Source organism: Corylus avellana, chromosome 6, assembly GCF_965113065.1.
Source record: "Corylus avellana chromosome 6, dhCorAvel1.hap1.2, whole genome shotgun sequence".
In the NCBI taxonomy this organism is placed as follows: Eukaryota; Viridiplantae; Streptophyta; class Magnoliopsida; order Fagales; family Betulaceae; genus Corylus; species Corylus avellana.
Window position 1 is genome coordinate 23,048,216 of NC_142495.1, and position 26,304 is coordinate 23,074,519.

General features: G+C 35.5%; 1 protein-coding gene across 1 annotated transcript; it reads right to left on the reverse strand.

Annotated features, from left to right (window-relative positions):
• Window positions 1–17,547: 17,547 nt before the first annotated feature.
• Window positions 17,548–26,084, reverse strand: GOS11 (golgi snare 11). The gene is made up of 5 exons (XM_059601336.2): window positions 25,891–26,084; window positions 23,889–24,128; window positions 23,200–23,367; window positions 18,171–18,284; window positions 17,548–18,011 (listed from the first exon to the last, which is right to left on the reverse strand). Exons 1-5 carry the CDS (start codon window positions 25,927–25,929, stop codon window positions 17,898–17,900), a joined length of 675 nt encoding a protein of 224 aa, XP_059457319.2. The 5' UTR covers window positions 25,930–26,084; the 3' UTR covers window positions 17,548–17,897.
• Between the last annotated feature and the right edge of the window lie 220 nt (window positions 26,085–26,304).

Genomic DNA, 26,304 nt, shown 5'->3' on the forward strand with positions numbered 1-26,304 from the left:
TATATATGGAAGGATGCATCACTTTTTTGCAGTTACAAGGTCTTAATATAGGAAACACTTGGAAGTCTTGGATCATAAGACTTCCTCTATTTGAGTCAGTGTGTGTGGGCTTGTGTATGCGTGTGAGAAAGACAGCTTTTTGGCTGACACTCATCAGGAACACCAAATGTACCTCTTTTCCTTGCATATACCCCCCCCCCCCCCCCCCCATTCAATGTTTTTTTTTTTTTTTTTTAATTTTTAATTTTTTTTTTTTTTTTTCTAATTTTCTTTTGTCTTCCCACTCTTGTCTGCTTATATTTCTTGTCATCAAAGGTTTACCCTTTTTTGGGCACAGTAATGGATTAGTATAACCTATGACATACTGAAAATCCAGGGTACAAGTATCCACTTTTCTGGATTCTGTGAGATTATGTAGGCGTGTAGAATGGACATGTCTTAGAAAAGGTGTGGGTTTTTTTGTAAAGTAGAAAACAGAGTTGGAGGATTTTCAAAATCTTCACACAAACGCTTCTGTCCTTATCCTGCATAAAGCCTTATCCATCATACAAACAATGACTTCTCTTAATACGCCTCTGTCCTCATCCTGCATAATGGTTTATCCATCATACAAAAAATGACTTCTCCTAATTAATTGTCCCTAGCTCCTACTGCAAGAGTGTATTATACTTAAGAATGCCATCAATATGCATATTACTAAGAAAAAGAGTTGTTTTTTTTTTCTTTTTACAGCATTGTGTTAACACCTTTAAATGCCAAAACTATGAGGAAGGGGTGCATTATGAAGAATGTATGAACGATAGCAGCAATGATTAAAATATGATGGTGATCGAGCGACTGTTGATTAAAGGGTCAGGATCATCTGGTGGGGAATATTTGCTTGAAGTGGGGTGTGTGTTGAGCTTCTTTACCATTACATAAGTGGGGCCAGGATGGACTTGCTTCGTCGGATCGATCAAATGGAGTTTGAATACACCCTGCGGTTCAACTTCAAAGCCTGGGAAAAACTAGGTAGAATGCGAATCATTGATTGCAGGGTCGTCGGGTCGATCGTTGCCAAGTGGGTCGGGGCAGGTAGAAGATGTGGTTGTACTTGTCCATGGTGATTCCAAGCTGGCGGTCAGACAAGTACTCAGTGAGTTCAAAGCCAAAAGAGAAAGGATGAAGAAATACTTAGCACAGGCATGGGAGCTACAGAGAGCAAAATAGTCGAGCCGATCAACTAGCCCGGCTCGCTACCACGCCGGAGGCCGAACTGAGAAAGAATTCGCCCTGATGAGAAATATTAACTAGTAATTAATTCTATGATGCGTTATCTCATTCTCATTCGGACCAAATTAAAACATAAGGGAACAGTTAACTCTCCATGTAAAAGAGTGTAAGCAATGGAAGACTTCACTTAACAACTAACAAGATAGCCATTGATTAACCCTCAATAGACAATCAGCATAGTTAAACTAAAGCATCAAAATATAACATAAATATACATATAAGAACAACACTAAAAGTACTAAAGCATTAAACGCACATGATCAACTAGACCAAAAGTTAAGCTTGTCAAGATCCTTATAGGTTTGATCACACATGCTCATAGTCAATCCGAAGATCGAGCTTTACTCCAAAACACACTATCAACGTTGTTGCTGATAAATTTTTTAGACGGGGCAATTGCAAGAACCTATTAGCGACGAATGTCAAACATTTAGTATCGCTGAAAGCCGAATTTCTTGTAGTCTATTAAAACCACTTCAAGCTTTTATAATTCTCTAATAACAAATAAACCAGTTTTCCATTTGATCTTAGTATTCAAGGCTTCTAAATTAATTTCAAATACATTAATATTCCCATTGAAGTTTTTTTTTTTTTTTTTTTTTTTTTTTTTTTTTTTTTTTTTTTTTAAATAATATTAATACTACACTTATTGAAGCTTTGCATCACGTACCATCTGTTATTTGATTATGAACAATTGTTCGTGTACTACACAACCTACCTTGCCTTTTACTTGACTTTGTTTTTTCAACTATGAATTATTAATATTTTTTTTTTTTATTTGTTCTAAACACTTTCTTTACTTTGAGAAAATATTGTAATCAATCGCACTTGATTAATGCTTGACTAGATGTTGCCAAGTATGGAGATTTTAAAACTTCAGGTCAGGTAAAAGCTCCTTTAATGATGTTGCATGCTAGCTAGCTTATTCTTCTGGATGTTATGGTCATCCTGCATAGGGAAAAGGCAATACTACTAAGCTGATAGATTTGGTCTTCATCATTATCTACAAGAATATATATATATCTTGGAATATTATTGTACCAATTTTACTCTTTTTTTTTTTTTTTTTTTAAAAAAAAAAAAAATTCAGCAATTTTACTTTGGTACATCCTTTTCATTCCTTTAGCAAAATGGGCTGTTTCATATCATACATAGTTCAGGTGACTGGAACCTCTCACCATCTCTCTGATCTTTGGGACTGAGTGATCAGAGATTGCCGTAAACCTTAAGAACATAAATAAATTACATATATGGTACTTAATAAGATTACAATATATGTTAGTAATTAAAAAAGAACAGAAAAAATATTAGTGCCTGTAGGCTGTATCTAGTATTTTCGGATAAACAATAAAGACTGCGAGAGATTAAATTTATTGCATTCAAGTACTTCCAATTGTTCTCAAATGCCATGCATGTTCAATAATTTAGACAAGTAATTAAGTAGATAAAACTCTTATAAGAATGAGTTTCTCGTTTATTTTAGTCATGGTTAAATATCTTTCTACCTTCTTAATTAAACTTTTTTCATTTTTTAACAACAAGCCCTATCTTTAAAGTCAGATAGAACCACCTGCGAGAGAGTCGTAGTCTGACTCAGTCTCACCGGAACATTCATGAGAACCAAGATATATAATTTACATTTTAAAGATGTCTTGAAACTCATTGTTATTGTCGTACGTTGTTGTGTTATAATTAGTAGTAATTAATAGTATTAGTATATGCAAATTATAATTAGGTTGTGAGCGCGTGTGGGACAGCTCAACTGTGTCCCAAGATTACTTCAAAGTTGAAAACATCTCTAGTGTGTCAGCGAAAATGATTGATGGCTATTCTACGAATTCCGAAAGGCGACATAGGTAATTTTTTTAACGTCAAAACTAAGCACGATAACGACTGTTTTCATCTAGAGCCAGCCAATGCCAATTTTTACTCTAATGAGAGCTTATCCTTCACTACTAGTGCTATACTTTGGTCGGTTCCATAATACCCCATGTTTCCCACATTCAAAATTTGCACTCATTCCATTAATTAATTTTTTTTTTTTTTTTTACAAAAGAATACTATGTTATATATATATATATATATATATATATATATATATATGCAGGTTGATTTTCCAGTATAACTTCTTTTTTTTAATCCCAATTGCTTACTCTCTTTTTACAACTGTCACGTTATAGCTAGGCGTATAAAATTAGCTCACTAGCTATCTTTGTTCTCTCACTCTAGAGGAAGATCTAAAGCTAGAAAAAGGCATAGACGGTGCTACACTTTCTTGCTAGGCTATATACACCGGAACTTTAGGTAACAAGTCTTCTAACGATTGGGTTAAGGAGTTTAAAAAATAATTGTTTTAGTACTTAAAAGGTAAGAAACTTCAAAAGTATTTCTTTTGCTTTTTAACTCTAAAAAGTGTTCAAACCAACTCTCTCTTTTACATTCTCAAGTGCTTACTCCCTAATGTAATAGTTATCAAGCACATTAACTTTCCAATGTCATTTTTTTTTTTAATCCCAACTATTTACTCTCTTTCTACAACTATCGTGTTAGGAAGTAAGCACATAAAAGTGTCAAAAAGAGAATTTGTATACAACTTCTCTTCCACTAATAATTCAATTCCTAAAACGTTGATCCACAATAATAGATCTCTCTCTCTAGTTCTCTCTCTAGCTCCTAGATTGTGCCACTAGGGAGACATTATTTCTCAAAGTGGCATAGCTAGCTAGTTGATTTAAGTGACATACGGTTGAATCTCTGATTCCAAAAGTTAGGTAAGGCTCCACACTTACAAAACCCCATCACATCTGTGTACGTATGAGCTTTGGAATCTGGTAGCCTATTGTCAATATCTAATCATTAACAACACAATTTGCCGAAAAAAATGAAAGTTTCAATAGGAGGGAGCTTTCAGCCACACTTGTTTTAGATCATTGATCACCTTGCCTTAGGAAGTAATTCTTTGACATTTGGTGGATAAGTGAGAACCATCTTTCAAGATCACATAAAAAGCTCTTTTAGTCGTGTTTTCTAGGGTTATTTTTCTTGACGACAAAGGAAAATGACAGCGGAAAAGTAACCTTATTTTATAGGTCGGTATATCATGGGACCATTTAGAAAGTCTTGGGGTAAGGTAGCACATATCAAAATTTCACTATTCTAGGTGATTGAAATGTGTTACTTTTTACGATAGTGATCTTCAAATTAAAATGAATATATTAAAGCAATAACTCACATAATTTAGCTTATATGGAGGCAGTTGCTTCTTGGTAGATGCAATTCGAGCAAAGTAATTATTAATTGTTGGGTCAGGAATTACCGGGACTAGCTAAACACGTGTCAATAACTAGTGACGTGGCAAAAATGCGTGCACTGTAAACACGTCACTAATTCTGCATTTTTTTGTAGTGTACTAAAGCTCAAGAGAGGTCCAACAGCCTAATTCGAGCCCAAAAAAAAGTCCGACAACTACAGAGGCCCAAAAGGGCCCCAACGGGACGTACCTATGAGATTCCCTCAACCTCTCACTCTGTGACTCCAGGTAACGATGAGTACTCTCTCTACACCAAAACATGGGGCTCCTTCTCTAAGAAGGAGTTCTCTTAGGCATTTTCATCGAGTCTCAAAAATACTAACTTAAGCATTAGAATGCTTTCCGCTAGAGGACCGGCAGCCTACTAACGACCCATCTTCCTTTTTTAGTGGGTTTAGTGGAACACTAAGGCTAAAGTGCGAAAACTGGATCATTTTGGTTTTAACAATTATAACTAGGGTTATAATTAATGGCAATGCTGGAGTAATATCAAAATAACTCTAATTTCAGTCATATCGATCGGAATATATATATATATATATATATATATATATATATATATATATATATATATATATATATATATAAAGCATAAAGTTAGTGCAATATATTGCGTATCAATTAGGATTACGCAACTTCCTCTTTCTTTCTTTCTTTTTTCTGGTTAACATTTCAAGATTCTGAGAGCAGATTTCACGAATATATATTTATATAAGAGGGTAGCTAAAAGGGTGTTCATTGATGTTACGTGGACCTGTAAAATTATGATAAAAACTATGTTTTTCCTTGGGAAGAACCTACAGGAGCTCATCACAACAACAGATATATATGATGAAATAGTTGCATGATTGCATATCTAGTGGGAAGGGCAATTAAATCAAAATCATTCTGATATGATGAGCATCCATCACCCATCAAATTTCTTTACAGTTTTTTAGATAATATAACTTGTAAAATTCCTTAAATCCTAGACATTATTTTTAAACTAAATGGTCGAGATTTTATCACATGTCTATTTATCACGTTTACCAACCAATATTTACCTTATTAGTATTTAATTATTACATTTTATAACACTTTAAAAATGATAAATTCTAATATGATAAAATCTAGATCGTTTAATTTAAAAAATGAAAATTGTGATTTAGTCCCCATGAGTATAACAATTCAGAAAAATCTCATGAATTTTATCATACAGCTGAGATTATCGCGTGATTATCACTTTTCAATCCATACGCCACATATAAATACCAAAATTCAAGAAAGTATAAACTAATCGAACGTACAACACAGAATTTAGTAACAAATTAGTGAAGACCTTTTGACGAACTCTTTAATTAAAAGTAAAACCATTGTTCAGGTCAGCCAACTTTAAAGGTATCTGTGTTACTGATTATTCTTATTTACAAAACTTTGTAACTTTGAAGATACAGTCTTGCAAGCCTGACAAAGAACACTTTGCAGACACATTAGTCTCCCAAAACTTTTAGCCTTCTGCTACACAGATCACCTTCATGAACAAACCTCGTTCGCTACAAACCAAAATTCTGGTAGCTAGCTCTAGGCTTTCTGTGGTTTGAATGACAAGAATGAAATAGAAAACTTTGAATCAATTTAGGCTCACGAACGATGGTAAACTTCTCTTGTAATGATGGAACAACGCCTCTCTAGGTATGTGGAAGTTGTGGTATGAGAGACTTATATAGAAGGGAAGAAAACAAGACTTTTTAACTAAGCTAATACAGCTAGGGTTTTCTCTATTTTCTGCAATCTTGTTCCAACCGAAACAAGGGTTTCACAATCTACTTGTGCGGCAATAGAACTGGCTTCAAACGGCACTCATTAATTCTATGGCTCTTTCGTTCGAATGCCTTTTGAACAGCTTGCAAATGCACAATTCTTAGCATAAATTCTTGTTCAAACCAAACCGGTTCCATTCGAACCAAATCTTCAAACTTCTTGATTCCAGCTCCAAAAGGCACCGACTTAACATTTAACTTAAAGCTTACGCCAAAATATGTTTCGACACTAAATTTAATAACACTAAAAACCTAACCAAAACAATATATACTTCGAATTTATATAGATATTACATACGTACGTGATGGAATATCTTGAAACTAATATTGGATCTTAATCCGAATATCAAAAAATATAAAATTGAATTCTCAAACTAATCTCAAACCATATTAGAAGGAGCTATGTCAGAGTCACCAAAAGGTAATACCCTCACTGTGGAACCCGTTTACTACAAGAAACGCCCTTTTCAATTGGCACTATCTTTGACAGGACACCCATGAGAGTTTATGTTTAATACAGTACTCTTTTGTCGCCAACTAAGGCTTTTATTTTTTACTTTTTATTTTTTGTTTATTATTATTTATTGTCGGCAAGTAAGTTTAATGACATTAGTATGGATTTATTTTATTTTATTATTATTTTTTCGATACTTTTGCAGTTTTGCTCGGCCCCCACTTTTTTCCTTTCTTTTCTAGCAAGTGCTTCATCCTCACGTCTTGGTTGATTATCATTTTACCAAAAAGAAAGAAAGAAAGAACTTCTAAGGGATCAATGATTGTGCATAGATCATTTCAAATGATCAATAGTACTTCTCTATTATGGGAGTCCTTTTCTGGTACGATATAGCAACCCATGCTCTAGCTACCATGGGGCTAGGATTGCCTTATTGGGGATACCTTTTTTTGGTCAACCAAATATATCAAGAGTAATTCTAATTCTACTTTTTTATTCTATAATTATTTTATAATATTGACGTAAAAGCTCTAATCAACTCTTGAATATATATATATATATAATGGATGGAAATGTATGTATTATTTAGTATTATTCATACAGCAAATACTTTTGGCAAACCCTCGTAATAAGACTAGCTACCTTGTAGGCTGAGACTGAGAGAACCAAATTAAATCCTTATATATATATATATTTTCAATACTTTGTTGAACAAAAAATAATTAACAAAATCTATAAGTACTCCTTTTATGGAGAACACTAAGATGCAAATTCATAATTAATTAAGGCGAACCAATCAAATTGCCAAAAGATTTGGTGAAAAGTACTGTGGTTCACGTCCAACAAACCCCAAAAATCTTGTCGATCTGTTTTGTAGAATAATTGTAAATAGGATACGACTTAATCAGTTAATCATAATTAATACTCTTTTCCGTACATAATTGCTGTTCCTTAATCATGACTAGGGGGACATAATGAAATAAAAAGGAGGAACAATTTGAAGAAAAAAACCAAAGATTGCGCTTTCAGACGTGTGTGTATATATATATTATTTTGTTTTGAAGCTGCAGGTTGACTGTTGAATGCATGAGCCTACGGAAAAAATTATGGAATTTTAAAAGCTACCTTAGAGGACTTTAGTACTCCTTCATATGAAAGAGAAAAAAAAAAAAAAACAATTGTATGCTTCTTAATTAAATGATGAGACTTATATATAATTCATCTTTGCCTGATGTTTATCTGTGTCGTTATATATAGGAGATAGATGCGTGGAGGCCTGCACAAGCTGATGATGAAATAATTCAAATATAAAAATATTTATTCCAGTACTATTGCATGCATGGTAAACTCCAAATCAACATTAGTTGGACATCTAAGTATATATGTTTCACAAATATGTTAAAAGATCTTATGATTGGTTCTTTGCTAAGGTTTCATTTGTTTTTGCGTAAAAATATATATTTTTTTTTATTTTCTGGTGTTTGGTAAACTGTTTTTGGTTTGATTAAAAAACTTTTTTTAGTTTTGGAAAATGGTTTTTCTTTTTCAATTTAATAAAGCAGTTTTCTAGTTTGAATTTTTCTTTCTTTAAAGCGGAATGACTTTAGATATATCGTGTTCTATGTTCTCTCTGTTCCCCAATTATGCTTCCTCATCATATTCTAAAAATTTCTTTTTATATATATTTCATCAATCTAAACAAGCTAAGCCATGAATCTAGGGGCGGAACCAGAAGTTTGAGTGAGGGTGGATGAAAAAAAAAAAAAAAAAAGGAAAAAGAAAAAACTAATTTTTAAGGGTCTACATCATCAAAAAAAAAATAAAATAAAATAAAATAAAATTTAGATGAATGTTTAAATTTTTAAGCCCCTAACTTTGTGCTAAATTAGCCTCTGAAATAAATTTGGTTCATAACAAAAAGATAAAATATAAAGGGGTTTTTTTATTATTATTATTATAAAACTTTTAAGGCATAAAAAATAAGTTTTTCCCTCTTAACTAACCATTTTATTATTATTGGTAGAAAAATAAAATAAATAAGAAGGTTGAAGAAGCCCTTAAGTTACAATTTTCAGAATCTTTTCACACTGTACGTCTTATTCAAATATAATAAGAAAATGATAATTTCTTTTCACACTACACAAGAAGTGCAGCCTTGTCCCTAGTAGATAAATCTAATATAATAAGCAAAGAAGTGCAGCCTTATCCCTAATATAATAAGCAAAAAAAAAAAAAAACTTTGAGAGGACGAAATAGTAATTTGGAGGGACAAAAAATGAAATACAAAGGGTAATAGTGGAGTTTTAAAAAAGTTTGGGGGGACACTCGTCCCCCCAATAGTGTATGTAGGTCCACCCGAGCATGAATTACTTAAGCAACTCTAATTACTTTATGTTGTTGGCAATTCATTTGATGCATGATATTTAATTAAATATTTTTTTATTTTTTTATTAGTTTAAGTTTTTGAACTCACCTCTTATGTAAATTAAATATTTCGATTGTTTGGTCTTATTTATTTAGAAAGAGAGTTTTTTTTTTTTTTTAAACTATAGTTTAAGTACATGATGTAGCGTTGCGTCGTGGGATGCAAAGAAGAATAGCAAGAAGAATGGATAAATATAACTTAGATCTTGAGTCTATCAAAAATTTAAGAAATCTTTCAAAACGCTGTAGTCTACTTAGGGTTTGAAGGAAAAATATAAAGAAACTCAACTCTGAGTATTCTTGTTGATAAAAACTGAATAATAATAAAAAGCTATGTTCTTATGAATATAAACATATATTTATAGGCCCCCCAAACCCTAAATCTAATAGTAATACGAAATAAAGTTAGATTTGTAATTCTACGAGGCCCGTTCGGACAGGACATACCCCTGTCTGGATGGACACTAAATAAAAGTGCGCCAATGAAACATAGAGGAGTGTCTGGACGGCCAGAAGCTCTGTTTCGACATGCTAGATCTGTGTTCGGACACAAATTTTAGAGACTTCAATTTAGGCCTATGTCCGTTTTGACCTAGTAAACATTGGAATTAGATGAACCTCGTGAACCATGACTTTCTAGATATTTGAATCAACTTTCCAACGCCATCAAGCTCGCTCCAATCCGATATCTAAAACTCGAGTTATGATCTTTATAATGATCAATTTGGTCGAGTATCCGTTCTGCCCTATATCATCCTCCCCAGGTTGGAAAGAATTCATCTTTGAACTCTGATGGTCCTTGCCGCGATCCTTAGAATGCTCCATCAAGCCACGATCCTTTGATGCCCTGTCAACTCGTTCCATCTGCATTAGTACATATGAAAAATAATATTAAAATATTAATTAAATAATTAAATGTATAAATTTTTAATTAAAATGTTAAGACTTCACCGCTTTCTTCATTTAGCTGCCGCACAAACAAAAGGGAGGGGAAAAAAAAATGGAAGAGAAAGCATGAACTTCAACCAAGGCTTTTATTGAAAAAAAAAAGAAAAAAAAAAAAGGAAATCATAAATCACATCCATTAGAAAGAACCAAATTTTGGTTAATCTATAAAAAGTGGACAAGTATTGGAACACTTCGCTTCAAGTGGTATGATATTGTTCGCTTTGGGTCTTAACCCCTAAAATGCCTCATAACAAAATCGTGCGGACTAAGACATAAAGTGGACAATATCATACCACTTGGAGAGGGGTGTTACATATGGTATTAGAGTCGAAGCCTAGCCTGAGATGTGGAGAACATGCACAAGCCCATAAGGGTCACTAGAGAAGACATTGGGTCCTGAAATTGAGTGATTGTGACGTCTTACATTGTCTATGTGTGAGAAATGGAATGTGCTTATATAGAGCATGCTCTCTAAATGGTATAAGGCTTTTGGGGTAAACCTAATAACAAAATCATACAGGCTAAGGCCTAAAGTAAACAATATTATATCACTTGAAGAAGGGTTACAAGTATGAATTGTCGATATAATATAAATCGGTTTTTTTTTTTTTTTTTCTAAGCAAGTTAGAGGGTAGAGGGAGAGGAGGGAGAAACAACAAAGAACAAAACACAAAATAAGGGTAGGACAACCAACAACTACACTAGAAATTAGAATAACCAAGACAATGCCTGAAAAAGCTTAAAAACTATTGAAGATGGCCCGATCTATCGTGTTCTTGACTCAAAGGCCAAGAGAGAAGCTACCTTAATTAGATGGCGGTTTGAAGGGCAGTGAAGTGCCCAAAATACCTATAATACAAATAGGTTAAAACCCATGAACTTAGGTTTGGGAGTAGAAGTATGATTAATTGTGAATATAATACAAATAGGTTAAAACCGATGAACTCAAATTTTGGGTAGAATAAGAATATCTCAACATACTAGATATTATTATGATATCTTTATAAAGATTGTGGAAGGTGTTAGTCTTTTCAATTGTAATCCTCGTGTGCATAAATGAATCTAAGGTAAGAAACCAACGAGAGATACAGATTCCCACATGTCAATGGGAGATGTAGTTTTTGTCCCTACAAGTTGATGAAAGAAATTTGAAGGCATGGGGACGGCGACAAGTGGCCGACAAGTAGATGGAGAAGTTGATGGATATGGAGCCCTAAATTGGTGGTTTAGTGCATTCCTATGCCAAAAGACTATGCATCTTCGTCAAAGTATTAACACAATAATCCAAAATCCCCAAAGTAAGCCCGTTGGATAAGTATCATTCTTGGCCTAAATTAATGAAACACACACAAAAGAGAGATATTGATGGATATTGAAGAAACATGTCATTGGGTTTGAGTGCACTTGCTTTGTTGTATGCATTTGCTTGTCTTTTTCGGAGATACCCAATATGATTCCTTTTGTTGTGATTTGCTTGCTTTGGCCAAATCGATTTGGAAGCAAATCAAATGTTGGATTTTTTGTCTGCTTGTCTCGTACGTGTAAATGGGTGTTTGATAGTTGTTTGTTTGGAGAGAAAGTTAAGGGCTTCCCATCACTATATATATCCCATCACCCCACGTGTGAGAAAGAGCTGAGGATATGGATTACGATTACTACTCAAAGAGGAAGATAGAATTCTACAACTCTCTACTCCAAAAGTCACACCAGAAATCATAAGATCTCTCGAGCTCGTCCCTACGTTTGGCTTCTCTCCATTGTTACAAAAGTCTTAATGGGAGATGTCATATCGATGGAAATAACCTTAATATGAAAACATTTGGTCAGATTAATCTTAACCAATTGCCATTTCGTCGTTTCTTGAGCAACCAAGTTTGACTGAAGATGGCTAAGGCTCAAGTGTTGTTTATATGACTTAATTATGAGTTAATAAGGTATTTACTTAATATTTTAACAATTCTCTTTACGTATACCTTCAAAATTTTCCTTAATAAATGAGGCTCAACACACTTGAAATATTTAACTGCTAAAATTTAGGGTCAAATGCATTTTCAATACCTGTGCTTTGTGCTATAATCAAATAGTCACCCTAGTTTTCAAAAATGTCACAAATGGTACTTATAGGAAGCCAATAAACTCACTTAGTACTTCCGTCATGATTCTGTTATTTTTTTTAACGGAGCGTCACGTACCACTTATACGTGGACTGATACTTGTGGTTTTAAGGCAATACGTGACGTGGTACCTGTGTTCAAAATAATATGTAATAAAAAAAAAAAAAACCAAAAACCTGAAGTCAACAATTAAAAAAATTAAAAAATTAAAAATTCTGGGGAGTTGGGTTGGGGGTGGCTAGCCACCCCATTTTGGCCATAAGGGGTGGCTAGCTACAGGGTGCCTCAACCAACTTGCAAAATGGGGGTGGTCAAACCACCCCCAATAGCCTTGGGGGTGGCTCGGCCACCCCCGTTTGGCTTGGGGGTGGCTTCAGCTACTCCAGATAGCCGGTCTAAGGGTGGTTCGGCCACCCCCAAGGGCCAAATAAAAATAAAAAATAAAAAAAATTAAGGATTTGCCTTTGAGGGTGGCCGAACCACTCGCAAAGGTCATGGGGGTGGGGGTGGCTTGGCCACCCACAAAGGAAAACCCTTAAAATTTAATTTGAATCTTATCTAAAATTATTTATAAAACTCAGTTTCACCTAATAAGTAAGTAATATGGAACTTAGCACCCATTGTTTTTATAACTCATTCACTCTATATGTGAGTTACTTATCTTCCTAATATGGAATCGGAGTATTACAATAATAGCGATAATAATAAAATCATTATTAATTTCCTTTTTTTGGTTGAATCCAACAATGTTCCTATGATTTTATATTTATCAAAATACTCATTGAGTTTTAGAAAGTGATAGAATTGGTCATTGAGCTTTTTAAGTTTATAAGATTAATCTTTTCATTCATCTGTCGTCGGCTTATTTACCACCTATAATAAATAAATAAATAAATAAATAAGACCTACCAAATGTTTCCACGTGTACATCTTTGTCACATCAGCATATTCCCTAAAACAAAAGTAGTAGTAAAGAAATCCTCTCTACTTGTGGTGGTTGGGTTCTTCGGTGAGCCACACCACCCCACAGAGGTGGCGGCTCGTGGGGAACCCCACCCTGCAGAAGTGGTCGCGAGGGTGGGGAATCCCTCATGACCACACCCTCCCTATGTCACTCTATCTCTTCTTCCCTCTTCTTGTCATCCAAGTGTCCAACCAAGCTCTCTGCCTCATTTTCCTCCTTTTATAAGATGACCTACCACATTGATTGTTGGAAAACTTCTTGTAGTGATCCAAATAACTAATTAGGCTTAAGATTGCTTAATTAAGGGGTTAATTGGACTTTAGGTCACTAGGGACACTTGGAGGGGCATTTTTAAAATTTTTGAATTTCGGAGCTACAATAGACGATCGCTCGCATGGGGGACCACACAAGCGCTTGCCTAGAAACCATACACAAGCGCTCGCCTGGGTACCAGGACGGCACTCATTGACTTTTTGTTGGCCCCTGGTTTTTGCCGGTGTGTGCCACCTACAACTTAAAAATTCCTAGATAAACAATACACGAGCGCTCGACGCTGTAGTACACGAGTACTCGTATCTTTTCAAAAATTTTCTGCAGCGCCCTCAGCTTTTTTCCCTATTTAAACCCACCCCTTACCCCTTTAAACCCTCATTTCAGCATCTGAAACCTTGGAGAAACTCTATGGCTTTGATTCTTGAGTGTGTGTGTGTGAGGTTGTGAGTGTTTTTGGAGAAAGAGGAGGTGTTCATGGGGAGCTTGCTTGTTGAGGTAACCACTACTCTCTCTCTCTCTCTCTCTTTGTTTTTTGTTAGGTTGTTATGCTAGGTTCTTGTTTTATAGTAGCTTAGTTGTTAATATCTAGGAGTTTGAGCTTTAATCTCATTTTAAGCTTTTCCTTTCTGTTTAGACTTAATCTTGTTATTTGGAGACATTGTTTTGGTTAGGAGGTGTTAGAAACCCTTTTTGTAGCCTTAGGACTATTCGAGAAAGGCTCAGGAAGCATTTGGACCAAATGAGGTTCTACCTAAACTTCACTGGTCGAACGCTCGCCCCTAGGGACGAGCATCAACCAGAGACATTCAGGGAAAGGGCTTTTTGGCCGACAACCCTACGACCTTTATTTCTAAGTCTTATGTTCGTTTTAGTTTGACTTAGGACTAATGAGAGGTTTTCCACATATTTGAAGGACCCAGATCGTTTGGAGGAATATTCGGAAAACTTGTTCGACCCAAGTGAGTTTTAACTCATATAATGCTCGCTATTTATTTTTCCGTATTATACGACTATTTTGTGTACCAAAACATGTATATTTACAACTTTCACGATATACACTTTGCTGCACCATGAACTCTATTATTTGTGAAAATGTATTTCTTAACAAGATAGCGACATTGAGATTTGTAAAAGCATACACGTAAAATACGGACAAGACTAATTACATCGTATGACAAGGTACACCAGTACGTGCGGGATAATAGTCATAGGCTTACTATACATGTTAACTTTATGATCAAATGTGTGTATTATTATATGGGCCTTAGATCTAATGGTTGTTTCGTGACCAGCACAGCCTTAACAGGCGATTACTACAGGACGTACATCAGTAGTAGCGTGGGCCACCTGAGGTCCGACTCGGTTGGACTGCTAATGTTATAGACGGTAGTGTACAATGGTCGGGGTACTGACATTGTATTACAGGTCATTTGGGACAGCGTCAACCCTGCTGAAAGAAGTAATATCTCGAGTAGACCATACTGTTGAACTATCACTCATTCTCATAATTATAAGCATGTAATATATCTATATCACATTTATGGATAACTGTCATATCTAAAATGCTGCATTCTTTACCAAACGGAGTTCATCACTAAAATGATATAGGTATTGTGCGCACTATCTCTCACTAAGTCTTTGGATTTAGCCCTTTTTATTTTCCCTCCCACTATGTATAAATTGCGCGGTATAACTTGTGTAGATGAGGATGCCTTCGGATCGAATCATGGTGATTACGCAAAACCTGATTCAGGTAATTTTTGAAGACATGGACCCTGTTTGGCTAAAATCCATGTGAGACGATGGAGGGACTATCTGGGCAGAGATGATAGAGATAGTGATCATGCTTGCGATACTTAAGATTATGCGTTAATCTTGTTATCTTATTTTAAAACAATGATTTGGGGTTGTAATATTTTGATGATCGATCTTTGATCATACATTTGATGACCTATTTATAATATGATGCTTTATCTTTACTCTGGTGGTTGTGCTTGTGATGTTTAGCTATTGCTTTCTATTCATGTAGTTTAAAGTCTTCCATTGTATTTTCTCATTTCGGAGAAGTAATGATACCTGAGTTTTGTCCTATGAGGGATATAGGCTGGGAGACGAACCATGCAGTCAATTACAAGTTAATTGATTTTCACGGGGCGTTACACTTCTCCTCCACCTTTGTCACCTCCAAGTTGGCCCTAAATTGGTACGTACACCAAGGAGGCCCTCACCCCTCTCTCTTCCTCCTCCATTGAACCTGCCATCATCTTCTAAAAGCATTTTCAGCAGTTTCCTCGTCATTTTTCCTACATTTAAGGATCCAAACTACTTTTTACTTTCCTATGTCAAAATGCACCCCAATAGCTTCTCTTAATCATTAAAATATTTATTTTTTTAATTATATTATATATATGAGAGGAAAGATGAGAGAGAATTGTGAGAGGAGAGAAGAGAGTGAATTATTATTTTTTATTTTAATAATCATAAAGATTGTAATAGTAGAACCCAGAACATTGGGTTCCACGATAGCAATCATAATGTTTATGGTTCATTTAGGGAATCTGCTGTAGGATGTTTTGCAATTTTTTAGACATATTTCCTAAACTTATGGAACAAACTCCCTTATAGGAAATCTGCTGAGAATGCTCTAAGGCTTTCTCAGAACCTCCTCCTCTGACAACAACCACCTTGCTATCTCCCAGACTCTTAAACAAAATGATGACGAATCAAAGGACTAGAGAGGCGCGACGTGCCGACTCGATTTGATTCCTTGGGCACTGGAAAACCCAAGGATTCGTTTATTCCTGATGAGGCCACAATCGATATTGCGATATGTGCAAAGCGGGAGCAGCTTCGTCAATCGCGTGTAGCCGCGCCAAATTAAGTCATAGGCATATCAATTGCATGAATGAAATTTTGCACGCTTCATCAAATGATATCCACAATAATAATTTACTAGACAAATAGAAATGAGGAAATGAGCGAGTAAATAAGGGAGAGAATATGTGAACCTATGATTGTGGATCACTAAGCTTCTCTTCGGTTCAACATTGAATGACTAATCCCTTCCTCATTTGTATTGATGTCAATGACACATCAATAAAAATGCCCCATCAACAAATCACTAAATCTCGTGTTAAACCAAAAAAATAAATAAATAAATAGTGAGAGAGAGTGGCAACGCAACCATCCCTTTGTTGTGGGAGAGGGTGGCCCCACAACAAATAGATCCTTCACTTTTTATTTTTTACACGGGATTTAATGATTTGCTAACAAGATATTTTTATGATGTGTTGACTCACTAGTATGCGTTTGACATGGTGAAGCGGATTTATGCAAAGTATATACATGTAGCATCACTATTGGATATGACATGAGATTTCATTCAAAAAAATTAAAAAAAAAAATTAGTTAACTTAAGTGAGATGGAGGGAGCGATTTGATAATAGATTAAACCTTAAAGATCACTTTGACCAGTTTTGATCCTTAGGGGTAACTCATTCGGCTGATCCGCCTTGTTTATTAAGAAAGGAGATGTCATTGGATCCAAAAACCATTAACTAATCTTATTTAAGCACGATTTTTTTTTTGATAAGTTATTTAAGCACGATCTGTCAGCAAATTTCAAAATTATGACCTAAATTAATAAACTTTGAGATGTACCTCATCAAAGAGAACCAGCCGAACCATCTTGGCTCGTAACCAGCCCAAGGCTTTGCATGCCTCGCGCTGAATGGTTCAGCAAAAGAAATCCCATTACAAAACCGTTTGTGGAGATCCAATTCTTCGCATCTTTACGTACAATAGAAGTGCCTCAAAGATTGTTCATAGAGCTCTAGCACCAGCATGCAGAGGCTTGGTCATCTTCTTCCCAATACGGTAGAAGAAATTTAGTTTTAACTTCAATATAAGCTTAAACAGAAGAAGCCGTATTTCATTATATTTCGACAAACCAAGTCGTATTTAATTATATCTCTGCAATCAACACATGATTAGGATGGTAATATGAAGATAATCTCGATTAAATTTGCTATCAACTTACAATCATTCTATAACATTTGCCAATTGTAAGGCATAATAAGGCTATACCAGTCCAGAACCAGCGACCTCAATTTTATTTCAATGGATTGGATTGTAGTCTAAGCTAGAAAGTTTGTGGACTTCACTAGGCATTGCAATCTGATACAGAGACCAAGGAAGATATAATGCACTTTACCCTTGAAAAAATAAGAAGTCACCTCATCAACGTTAAGACAACCTCCTTCGCCCACAAGAAGCATCATAACAAGAATACAACAATTTTCACCAAAAGCGCTGGCCAGAAAAACGCAATTAAACAGCCTCATTTGCTCAACCAGTAGATAAAAATGAGAAATGTGCACACCGATGCAACTAGTGAAAGTATAATGGTGTCCATTGACTTTTTTCTCTTTATTGCTGAAAGAATACCATTAACCTGCACCATAATGTCAATGTAGTATGTCAATCAACTAATACAAACAGTTCAAAGCCTTTTCTTTTTTCGTTTTTTTTTTTTCTTTTTGGTTCCAGGATTACTTTTTTCAGTAATAGAAAATAATAAGTATCAATAACTACATCAATGAAATTTTTATACCGTTGGGAGGCGGCTGCCAACATTGCTGAGCTTTGAATTGATACCACCAAAAGTAGAACGTTGGATGCCAAGTACACCGAGTGTTGCCTGAGCTTGCGAAATCACAGTATCCATCTACAGCATAAAAGGCACAAGTTAAAAATTAACAGTTCTTCATATTTGTTTTTTCCCCCCTTAAGTAAAAATAATCATCAAAATAAAATGATTCTGCAGAAAGTCCAGGATACATTATCCACATCACAGAAACATGTGAAATTTATAGAGACGCATCATTGAACAAAGAAGACTAATCCACTCCAACATGTTTAAGATCCAAGTAGGTGTGAAAGTTTATGTTCTTTCAACACGGATAAAATTTCAAGGGATCCATTTTTCACGTACCACTGAGTTTTGATGTGCAGACTATGCTTAAAATGCATAAATATATCATACTGATTAGAGACCAGAAGTTACCCCATCCATGTACACTCCCAACTTAATTTACAATAGTTTCCTAGAAACAGAAAACACATATACATAATAAAGTTAATCTCGTGACCATCCTGTCTCATCTCTAACAAGACAAGAACAGGACATATATTGTTATCTCATAAACAAAACATTATCATATACTATTGAAGAACAGGAATGACGACTCTGCTTCATCTGTAACAAGACAGCATTAAGACAGATATAGGCAGGTTGCCCTAATTAGCAGATTATGTAGAAATCACCCCATCCTATTCTGCCACATCAAATTTCTTATAAAAGATAAGATTCTGTCAGAATTGAATAGCCTAAACTAGGACTGTATTGCAGATCAGTTCTACATTTCCGTACAAGCCTAGGCAGATTAAATGAAAGGCAATAGGAGTGACTTACTTTATTATATCTCGGGTAAGGGTATAAACTAAACATGACCAACATAGAAGACGTACATCTCAGACAACATAGGAAGAGAATGAGAATTAAAAAGGTATCATCTGGTCACCCCAGAAATATACAAGATTAGACTCTTTTATAAGAAATAGGTGTCGTTGTATCAGTTATAGTTACATTTACAAGTAGAAGACTCTAGCTACAATATAAGACTTAACCAAGAAAAGGGACTACTGAAATACAAAGTTTCCACAGTTTACCACAAACGCTCTGCTTCATATGTGACAAAAAAATAGGATGCGATAGCCTTAAATTTTAGGTAAAATGTATTAACACCTCTCTTTATTTGACCTTTTTCTTATCACACCCCAAGTTTTAAATTGCTTTGATCACCCCCTGTATGCTTTAGGATTGGTTTGATCACACCCCTTCCATCCATTAACACCATTAAGAACTGTTAACCGAATTATGTCACATGGCAATCACTATAGAACAAATCTATATGTGGCATGTGACTTTAAAAATAAAAAATAAAAAAATTACACCAATATATTTTGTATCTAGAACACTACTGAAGGAAATTTTTCTTTATTTTTTGCTTGTAATTTGTAAATATAATTTTAGATATAAAACATAATTGCATAATGTGTGAATTTTTTTCTTGTGTCACGTGCGATATTCTCATCAATCTGTGAGCAACATGAATATCATATGAACTACTTTTTACAGCAAAAGATAACAGTCCCCGCCAACCCCCGGCCACCCAATCCCATCATGGCGGCAAGTGAGGGCGCATCCCACTGAGTATCTGTGGTGTGTTGGTTTTATTTGTTTATTAGCTGCTCTGGTTGTTCGTTTGGGTGCATGGGTGTCTTGGGTTGATGTTTGTTGACGATGGCCAAAGAGGTAGGTGTGTGGGTTGTGTAGTTGAGTCTGTGTGTAACAAAGGCTGCATGGTGAGGTTTTTTTTTTGGTAGAAGCGAAGTCCTTTGAGTGTTGGGGTTTATGCCCCAAAGTCCAATTACTTAAAGCGATATTTTAGCTTTTATTAAATAAAGTTGTTCATTCTGATTTATTTAATGAATATTGGGCAAATAGCTATTTACATGTATACTTTTAATGATTATTATTTATCATATACATGTAAGGTCCATTGGTTAAATTGAATATGACTTTTTCTTTTTCTTTTTTTGACATGTCCGCACAAGGAAAGGAGGGAAGGAGGAGGGGAAGGACATTTAAACTAAAGACTTCCGCTTCATGAGGCGTCGTCCTCAGCTGATTGAGCTACCCCTTGGGACAAATTAAATATGACTTAAGTGTGAGTAATTGGACTATCACATAGAAGATCTAAGTCATAAACCTTGTAGCTTATAAATTATTATTCCTAGTCGGTAAGGGAATTGAGTTCACTATCGAGCCATGGAGAAACTCCTTTAGGCCAAGAATAGTGGAATGAGAGAAGGCCTACTCATGTTCGATTTTCCTGAAAAACAGAGGGAGCTTTGTGGTTACTCTCGACTATCAATGAGGTGGCAAGAGTGGAAGACAATACAAATTTTATTGAGAAAAGTCCACATACCCCTCCTCAAACTACAACTCAATTAACAATATCTCCCCCAAACTTTCAATTAGGACAATGTCCCTCCAAACTACCAAAAAAATGCCAATGTCTCCCCCCCCCCCCCCCCCCCCCCCACCCCTAGGCCAACAAAAAGACAAAAATGACACTAAATAATTGTTAAAAGACAAAAATACCCCTATAATAAAAACAAATAAAAAATTAATTTTTTCCACTAAAAACAATTCTTTTTTTATTTTTTATTGAAGGTATTTTTGTCATTAAGGGGGACATTGACAATTTTTTGTAGTTTTGGGGGACATTGTCAATTGGGTGGTAATTTAAGGGAGATAAGTGGCCTTTCCACAATTTTATTCAAAATTTCAAAGGCTTTTAGAGAGCCTTTCTGGGTTAGCATTGTAGAAATTCTCACGGGAACTACTTGTGGCCAATGAGGAGTTCAACGGAGGTGGGTGGAGGGGATATTTATTATTATCCTCGAGGGCAAGAAGAAACGGGGATCGTGTGGGTTCTTGAAGGTGCTATAGTTTTTTATGTCTCCATTCTCATCTGTGAAATAAGCACCCCCGGTTGTTGTTCTGCCCTCATCAGAATACTAGTTTGTCAGAGTATCGATCCTATGCGCAGGTGGTAGCTGAAAGGGGCAGCTCGTCCACTGCAAATAGGAGGGGTACCAAAGGGATTATTGTCAGAGCCCATCATAAGGTATGGCCCCTTAGGCCGGCTCAAAGCATAGCAGTACAGCTGCTCTATGCTGCCAACATTGCCAGCCAAAGCAAATTGTTAGGGGCAGGATGATGGGAGCACTGTATTTTCCTTTGTGGATGACACATAAATCTAAAAGAGTACAGCTCCAATACTCCTCTAGTGCTGGCAAAGGGCCACGGTTGAGTTCCCACATGGATGATAAAGAAAGGCGCCACATCTGTTGGACAAACAATCAATCGCAGATGGTCTACACGGGATCCCATGCATAAAAGATCTTCACAAGACCCCAATGCAGGATGGGCCTGGGGGTAAGTTTATGACTACTCTGTTGGAGCTTCAGGCCCAGAGAAATTCGTAAGCCCATGCCACTTAAGGTCACCTCGAGCTAAAGAAAATGTGGTAGCAACGGGCCCTGCTTCGGGTTCTCACAGCCCACCACAGCCCTTTCGCAATCAACAGGCTTTGCTCAAGAACCTAATCAATGAATGGGCTTCTACCACTTCAATGACCAAGATAGGTCATTCTATCATATAGTAGTTAATATGTTATAGTTTTATTCGATAAAATACCCAATTTTATCATAGACTGAACTCAATTTTACAAGTTATAAGGAATTTTTTATTTAGATCTCCTATGCATGAGTCATACTCAGATTCAAAAATAAAAATGCATGAGTCATTCTCAGTGCACCTGAATTACATACAATATAACTTAAGAACTTCAATTCATCTTATAAATTATAAATGCCCAAATATCATATTCTACAAATAAAACAATTTTACTTCGATAATTTCAAGTTATAAATTGGCTTTTAGGGAACTAACTCTTAACTTATAAATAGAAAGAACAAAAACAAGTACTCTATTTGAATCCACCTAATTAAAAATACTAAAAATATTTAAAGAAACTTTAAAAGTATGAGACATTCTAGGATTCTGAACTTGTGCATTACCTATCATAAACTTATTTAGAACGACATAGCACAAGCTATCCAAAAGAGTAGAGGCCTATATTAATAAAAAGAAAATCACATAACCTTTTTTCAGTATTCCGAAGAAGTAATTGATTGATCAATCAACTGATCAATCAATCCATTGATCATCTAAAAGTTCACAGCTTATTAGTCTAATGTCACACAAAAGAAGCAGTACAGGTAAGTGATAAACAGAGCTTGTGAAATAGGTCATCTAAAAGTTCATTTCCATTAAAACAAATTAAAAATTAAAAAACAAAAAACAAAAAACAAAAAAAACAAAATAAAATAAAATAAAAAGGAGAGGGCATTGTATTGAGTGTGAACAGTCATATACCTCTCCTGTCATTGTTGTGCACCTTAAATAAAGAAAAAGGACTACTTGTTGAACTAAAGACCCAATAGTAAATGAGCCCCCTCCAATATAATAACCATAAGCACATCACATAGAATAACCATAAGCATCTAGACACACATCTAAGAAATACAACTAATAAGTACAATGGCATGTATATAAATTTGGGGACTCAACCACACATACACAAGGTGCAACAGTAGAGTCCAAATAAACAGGATATATGTAAATTCTGGCATGAACACATATAAGGAATGTGTTCATTCATTCTAAAATGAAACAGCATATACGGAAAGTCAGGGAATTGCAGCATGGAAGAGAAAAGAGAACTGAAGAGAGGCCTGCATAAAATTATATATAGTCAATTTGTAAAGCGATCAAGACATTATACAATGTGATTGCTCCTCTGTCAGTTCCTCATTCTCAGAGAAACTATCAGATTAACCACTGATTAATTCCAAGTCTCCACATCACTAGAACTTAAAGCATCCAATTAAGGATACACACAGTCACGCACACACACACAAAGAGGTGCCATTTGTACTTAGCATACCTGTCCTGTACTTCGGCTAATAGATGCATGCTCTTTTAGGAGGGCTTGCTCTGGAGAACCAACACCCTCTTCCAAGTCTAATCTTGTTCTATCAAACTCTCTAAAATCCTCAAAGAGTGAAGCATGTTCTTGCTTAGCTCTGAGGCTGGACCGAAGACGATAAAACTCCTGCACTTCAATCATGTCTAACAAGAAGTTAGTGTCTGATAGACTCAATCTTACTAAATAACAATTATAAATATAAGAAAAATAATGTAGACGTGATAAGAATATTTACACCAGAAAAAAAAAAAAAAAAAAAAAAAAAGTCAGAGCGAAGAATGTTTAATTTTTCTTTCCTTTTCTCTTATAAAGAAGTGCGGCAAGGATAAAAACAAGCATTAAAACAAAACTAAAATAGGCCCTAGGAGTTTTTAGTCCTCTTTTTGTTGTTAATTTGGGCAAGGATGGGAGCTTTAAAGCTCTATTAATTTGGGTTAGTCACATTATCTTCTACCTAAAACATGATCTTAAAATTTCCAAAAAAAAAAAAAAACAGCGAGAGCTCATGAGACATAAGTGACAAAGGCCCAGGGGAAAAAAAAAAATATGCAAGGCCCCTTACACAAGGCCAGAAGGCCGTACTATGAAGTTTAATTCAAATTCATTTTGCAAAATGCTGCTAAACATTAATTAAGAAGCCACAGTACCTGAGTGAGATCTTGAAGAATCTCCAGATGCCTAGTCAAGGTATGAGAAACCATTTCTGATCCCCCTGATGATACCCAAGCTTGCATCTGCAAATTTACTTGCTGGAGCTGTTTTAACAGTCGGTCTATCCCAGATTCAATATCATTCTCTGAAGTATCATTTTTTGTAGTGACTTTTGTAGAAACCACCTTACGATATGAATGCATCTGCTCATCCAACTGAGCTTCAAGCTTCCGAGCCTGGAAGTATAGATAGATAAAATGTTCATGAGAAGAAAAATATTTTCTAGCTAGCAAGGATCAAGTAAGAAAAGAAAATGCACACAAAACATCTGTGATGAATGCCCTTTTCAAGACGTGCAAAATGGCATATAAGCTGTTAGAATGATGAGGTCCTATCATCTGAGATCTAATACGCTAAATCACTTATGTTCAAATTTAAATGAAGAAACGAGCTAAATCATTAAACAAAAATTAAGTCAGATAGGTTGGTAGACAATGAAATTTTAACAAGATTTCTGAATCCATTTATTGATCTTACCTTCTTTTCTAATATCTGAGAGGTTGATTCCATTTATATAGTTACATGCTCAATGATTGCAACAGTTAGAAGTACAGAACCAATCTAGGCCAGCTAAAGGCTATCTTTACCTAAGCTTTTGATCTATAGGATAAGTTGGTAACAGAATGACCAATTTTTTAGTTATGAATAAGTTGGCAACAGAATGACCATGCATGCTATTCATGAACCAAAAATCCAAGTTTCTGGGTAACTCATGGCAAACAAATAAAGAAATGGAAAATATCCTGAAGAAGGGAGGTGCAACAAGTCTTCTACTATTGGTCTAGCTCCTACATCAGTACCATCCTCGGTAAGTACTTACACCATATGTATGAATATGCTTTCAACCGTTCAACGAATCTTATCCACAGGATGCCCTCCTTCTAGACAATGGAATTCTGCCCAGTCGTCCTGTTGCTCTTGTTCTTTGCCTAGTGAAGCATGAATCAGCACCATGGCTGAAGGGTTGGCTCAACGTATTCAAAAGCTTCATGATGGAATTCATCACAAGATGTTCTTAGCAATGACAATTACAAGATAGGCTAATATATATCACCGCCTTGCTGATTTTCATAGTTGGCCGGGTAGATTCCCTACAGGGGCAGCTACAGAAATTTCAAGGACAGAATTGCAGCTGCAAATACATCTGTGTGATTCTTCTCTTGCTTAAAAAATTTATTTTCTTTATCAAGCCCTCTACTGATTGTGGGACTGAAGGGATGAACCACTTTTCTACTTGCTTTTCTTTTTTCAGATAAGTATTAATGCACTAAAGGATACCAATTTGAAGGCACAATCAAAGACAAAGGTTGTACACTAAAGAATCTAAAAAACGGAACAAATCTTTGAAACCTGTAAAAGTTCTGAAGGCAAAGACAGAGATGGAAAACTAGGATAAATGAACGGCCAAAAGAAAAATGCTCAAACAAACACCTCGTAAGCTTATCTTTAAAAAAAAAAAAAGGCCCTGTCTGAAGTTCATAAGTTCCGTGATTGCATTTTATTTAGAATCAGCTAGCATCTCTCATTACCTCCATAATGAGCTATCAGAAATGAACTTTCCCTAATTATGCATCATTCTCAGCAATTAACCAAAACTAATGAAAATTCAGAAATAGTTTGCATCACAATTTTATTCAAAGAATTACGTTGAAACAAAACAAATTTCTTCGTTACATGCATCAAATCACAAATAACGCAACACAAATCCATAAATTAACCAAAAATCGCAGCAAAATACGAGAAATTAAAAGCTGATCTCCGACATCCATATTTTCCACCGAGAAGAACATCCAATTCCGGCTGCCGACAACCCGAAGGAAACAAAAAGAAAATCTGTAACATCGGCTATCATCGAATTCCGAATTTCTTATCGCCTCCGACATTTTCCCAGCAAGCAAACAGAATCTAAGAGAAAAATCAAAGGAGACAAAATCGGACCTGTTTGCGAAGGGCGTCCCATGAGCTCGGCACATCCATCGCTCTTCCAATTCCTCTTCTCTCTGGCAAATTCTACTTCTTCTTCTTCTCTTCTTGATGTTAGAGGTTTGGATTTAGGGGTCGTTTGGCGACGAGGACAGATCGTCCGATTTCTCAACGGCAATTTGGCGATTGGGCCAACTTAGCGATTGCGTGCTCCTTAATACAAATACATTTACAGAGGACGTGATTCTCTACAGTTTGTATCTTTCTCGTTTACTCCCAACTGCTTTAGGTAGTTGTAATCTGGATCTACAAATGCCCCCAAGGTCCTAAATGTACAAGCATTTTTAGCATGATAACATTGAACAAGTACATGAATTGTATGGAACGGACTGCAGATGATAAAATCCTCCTTGACAGCTGGCAATTTCT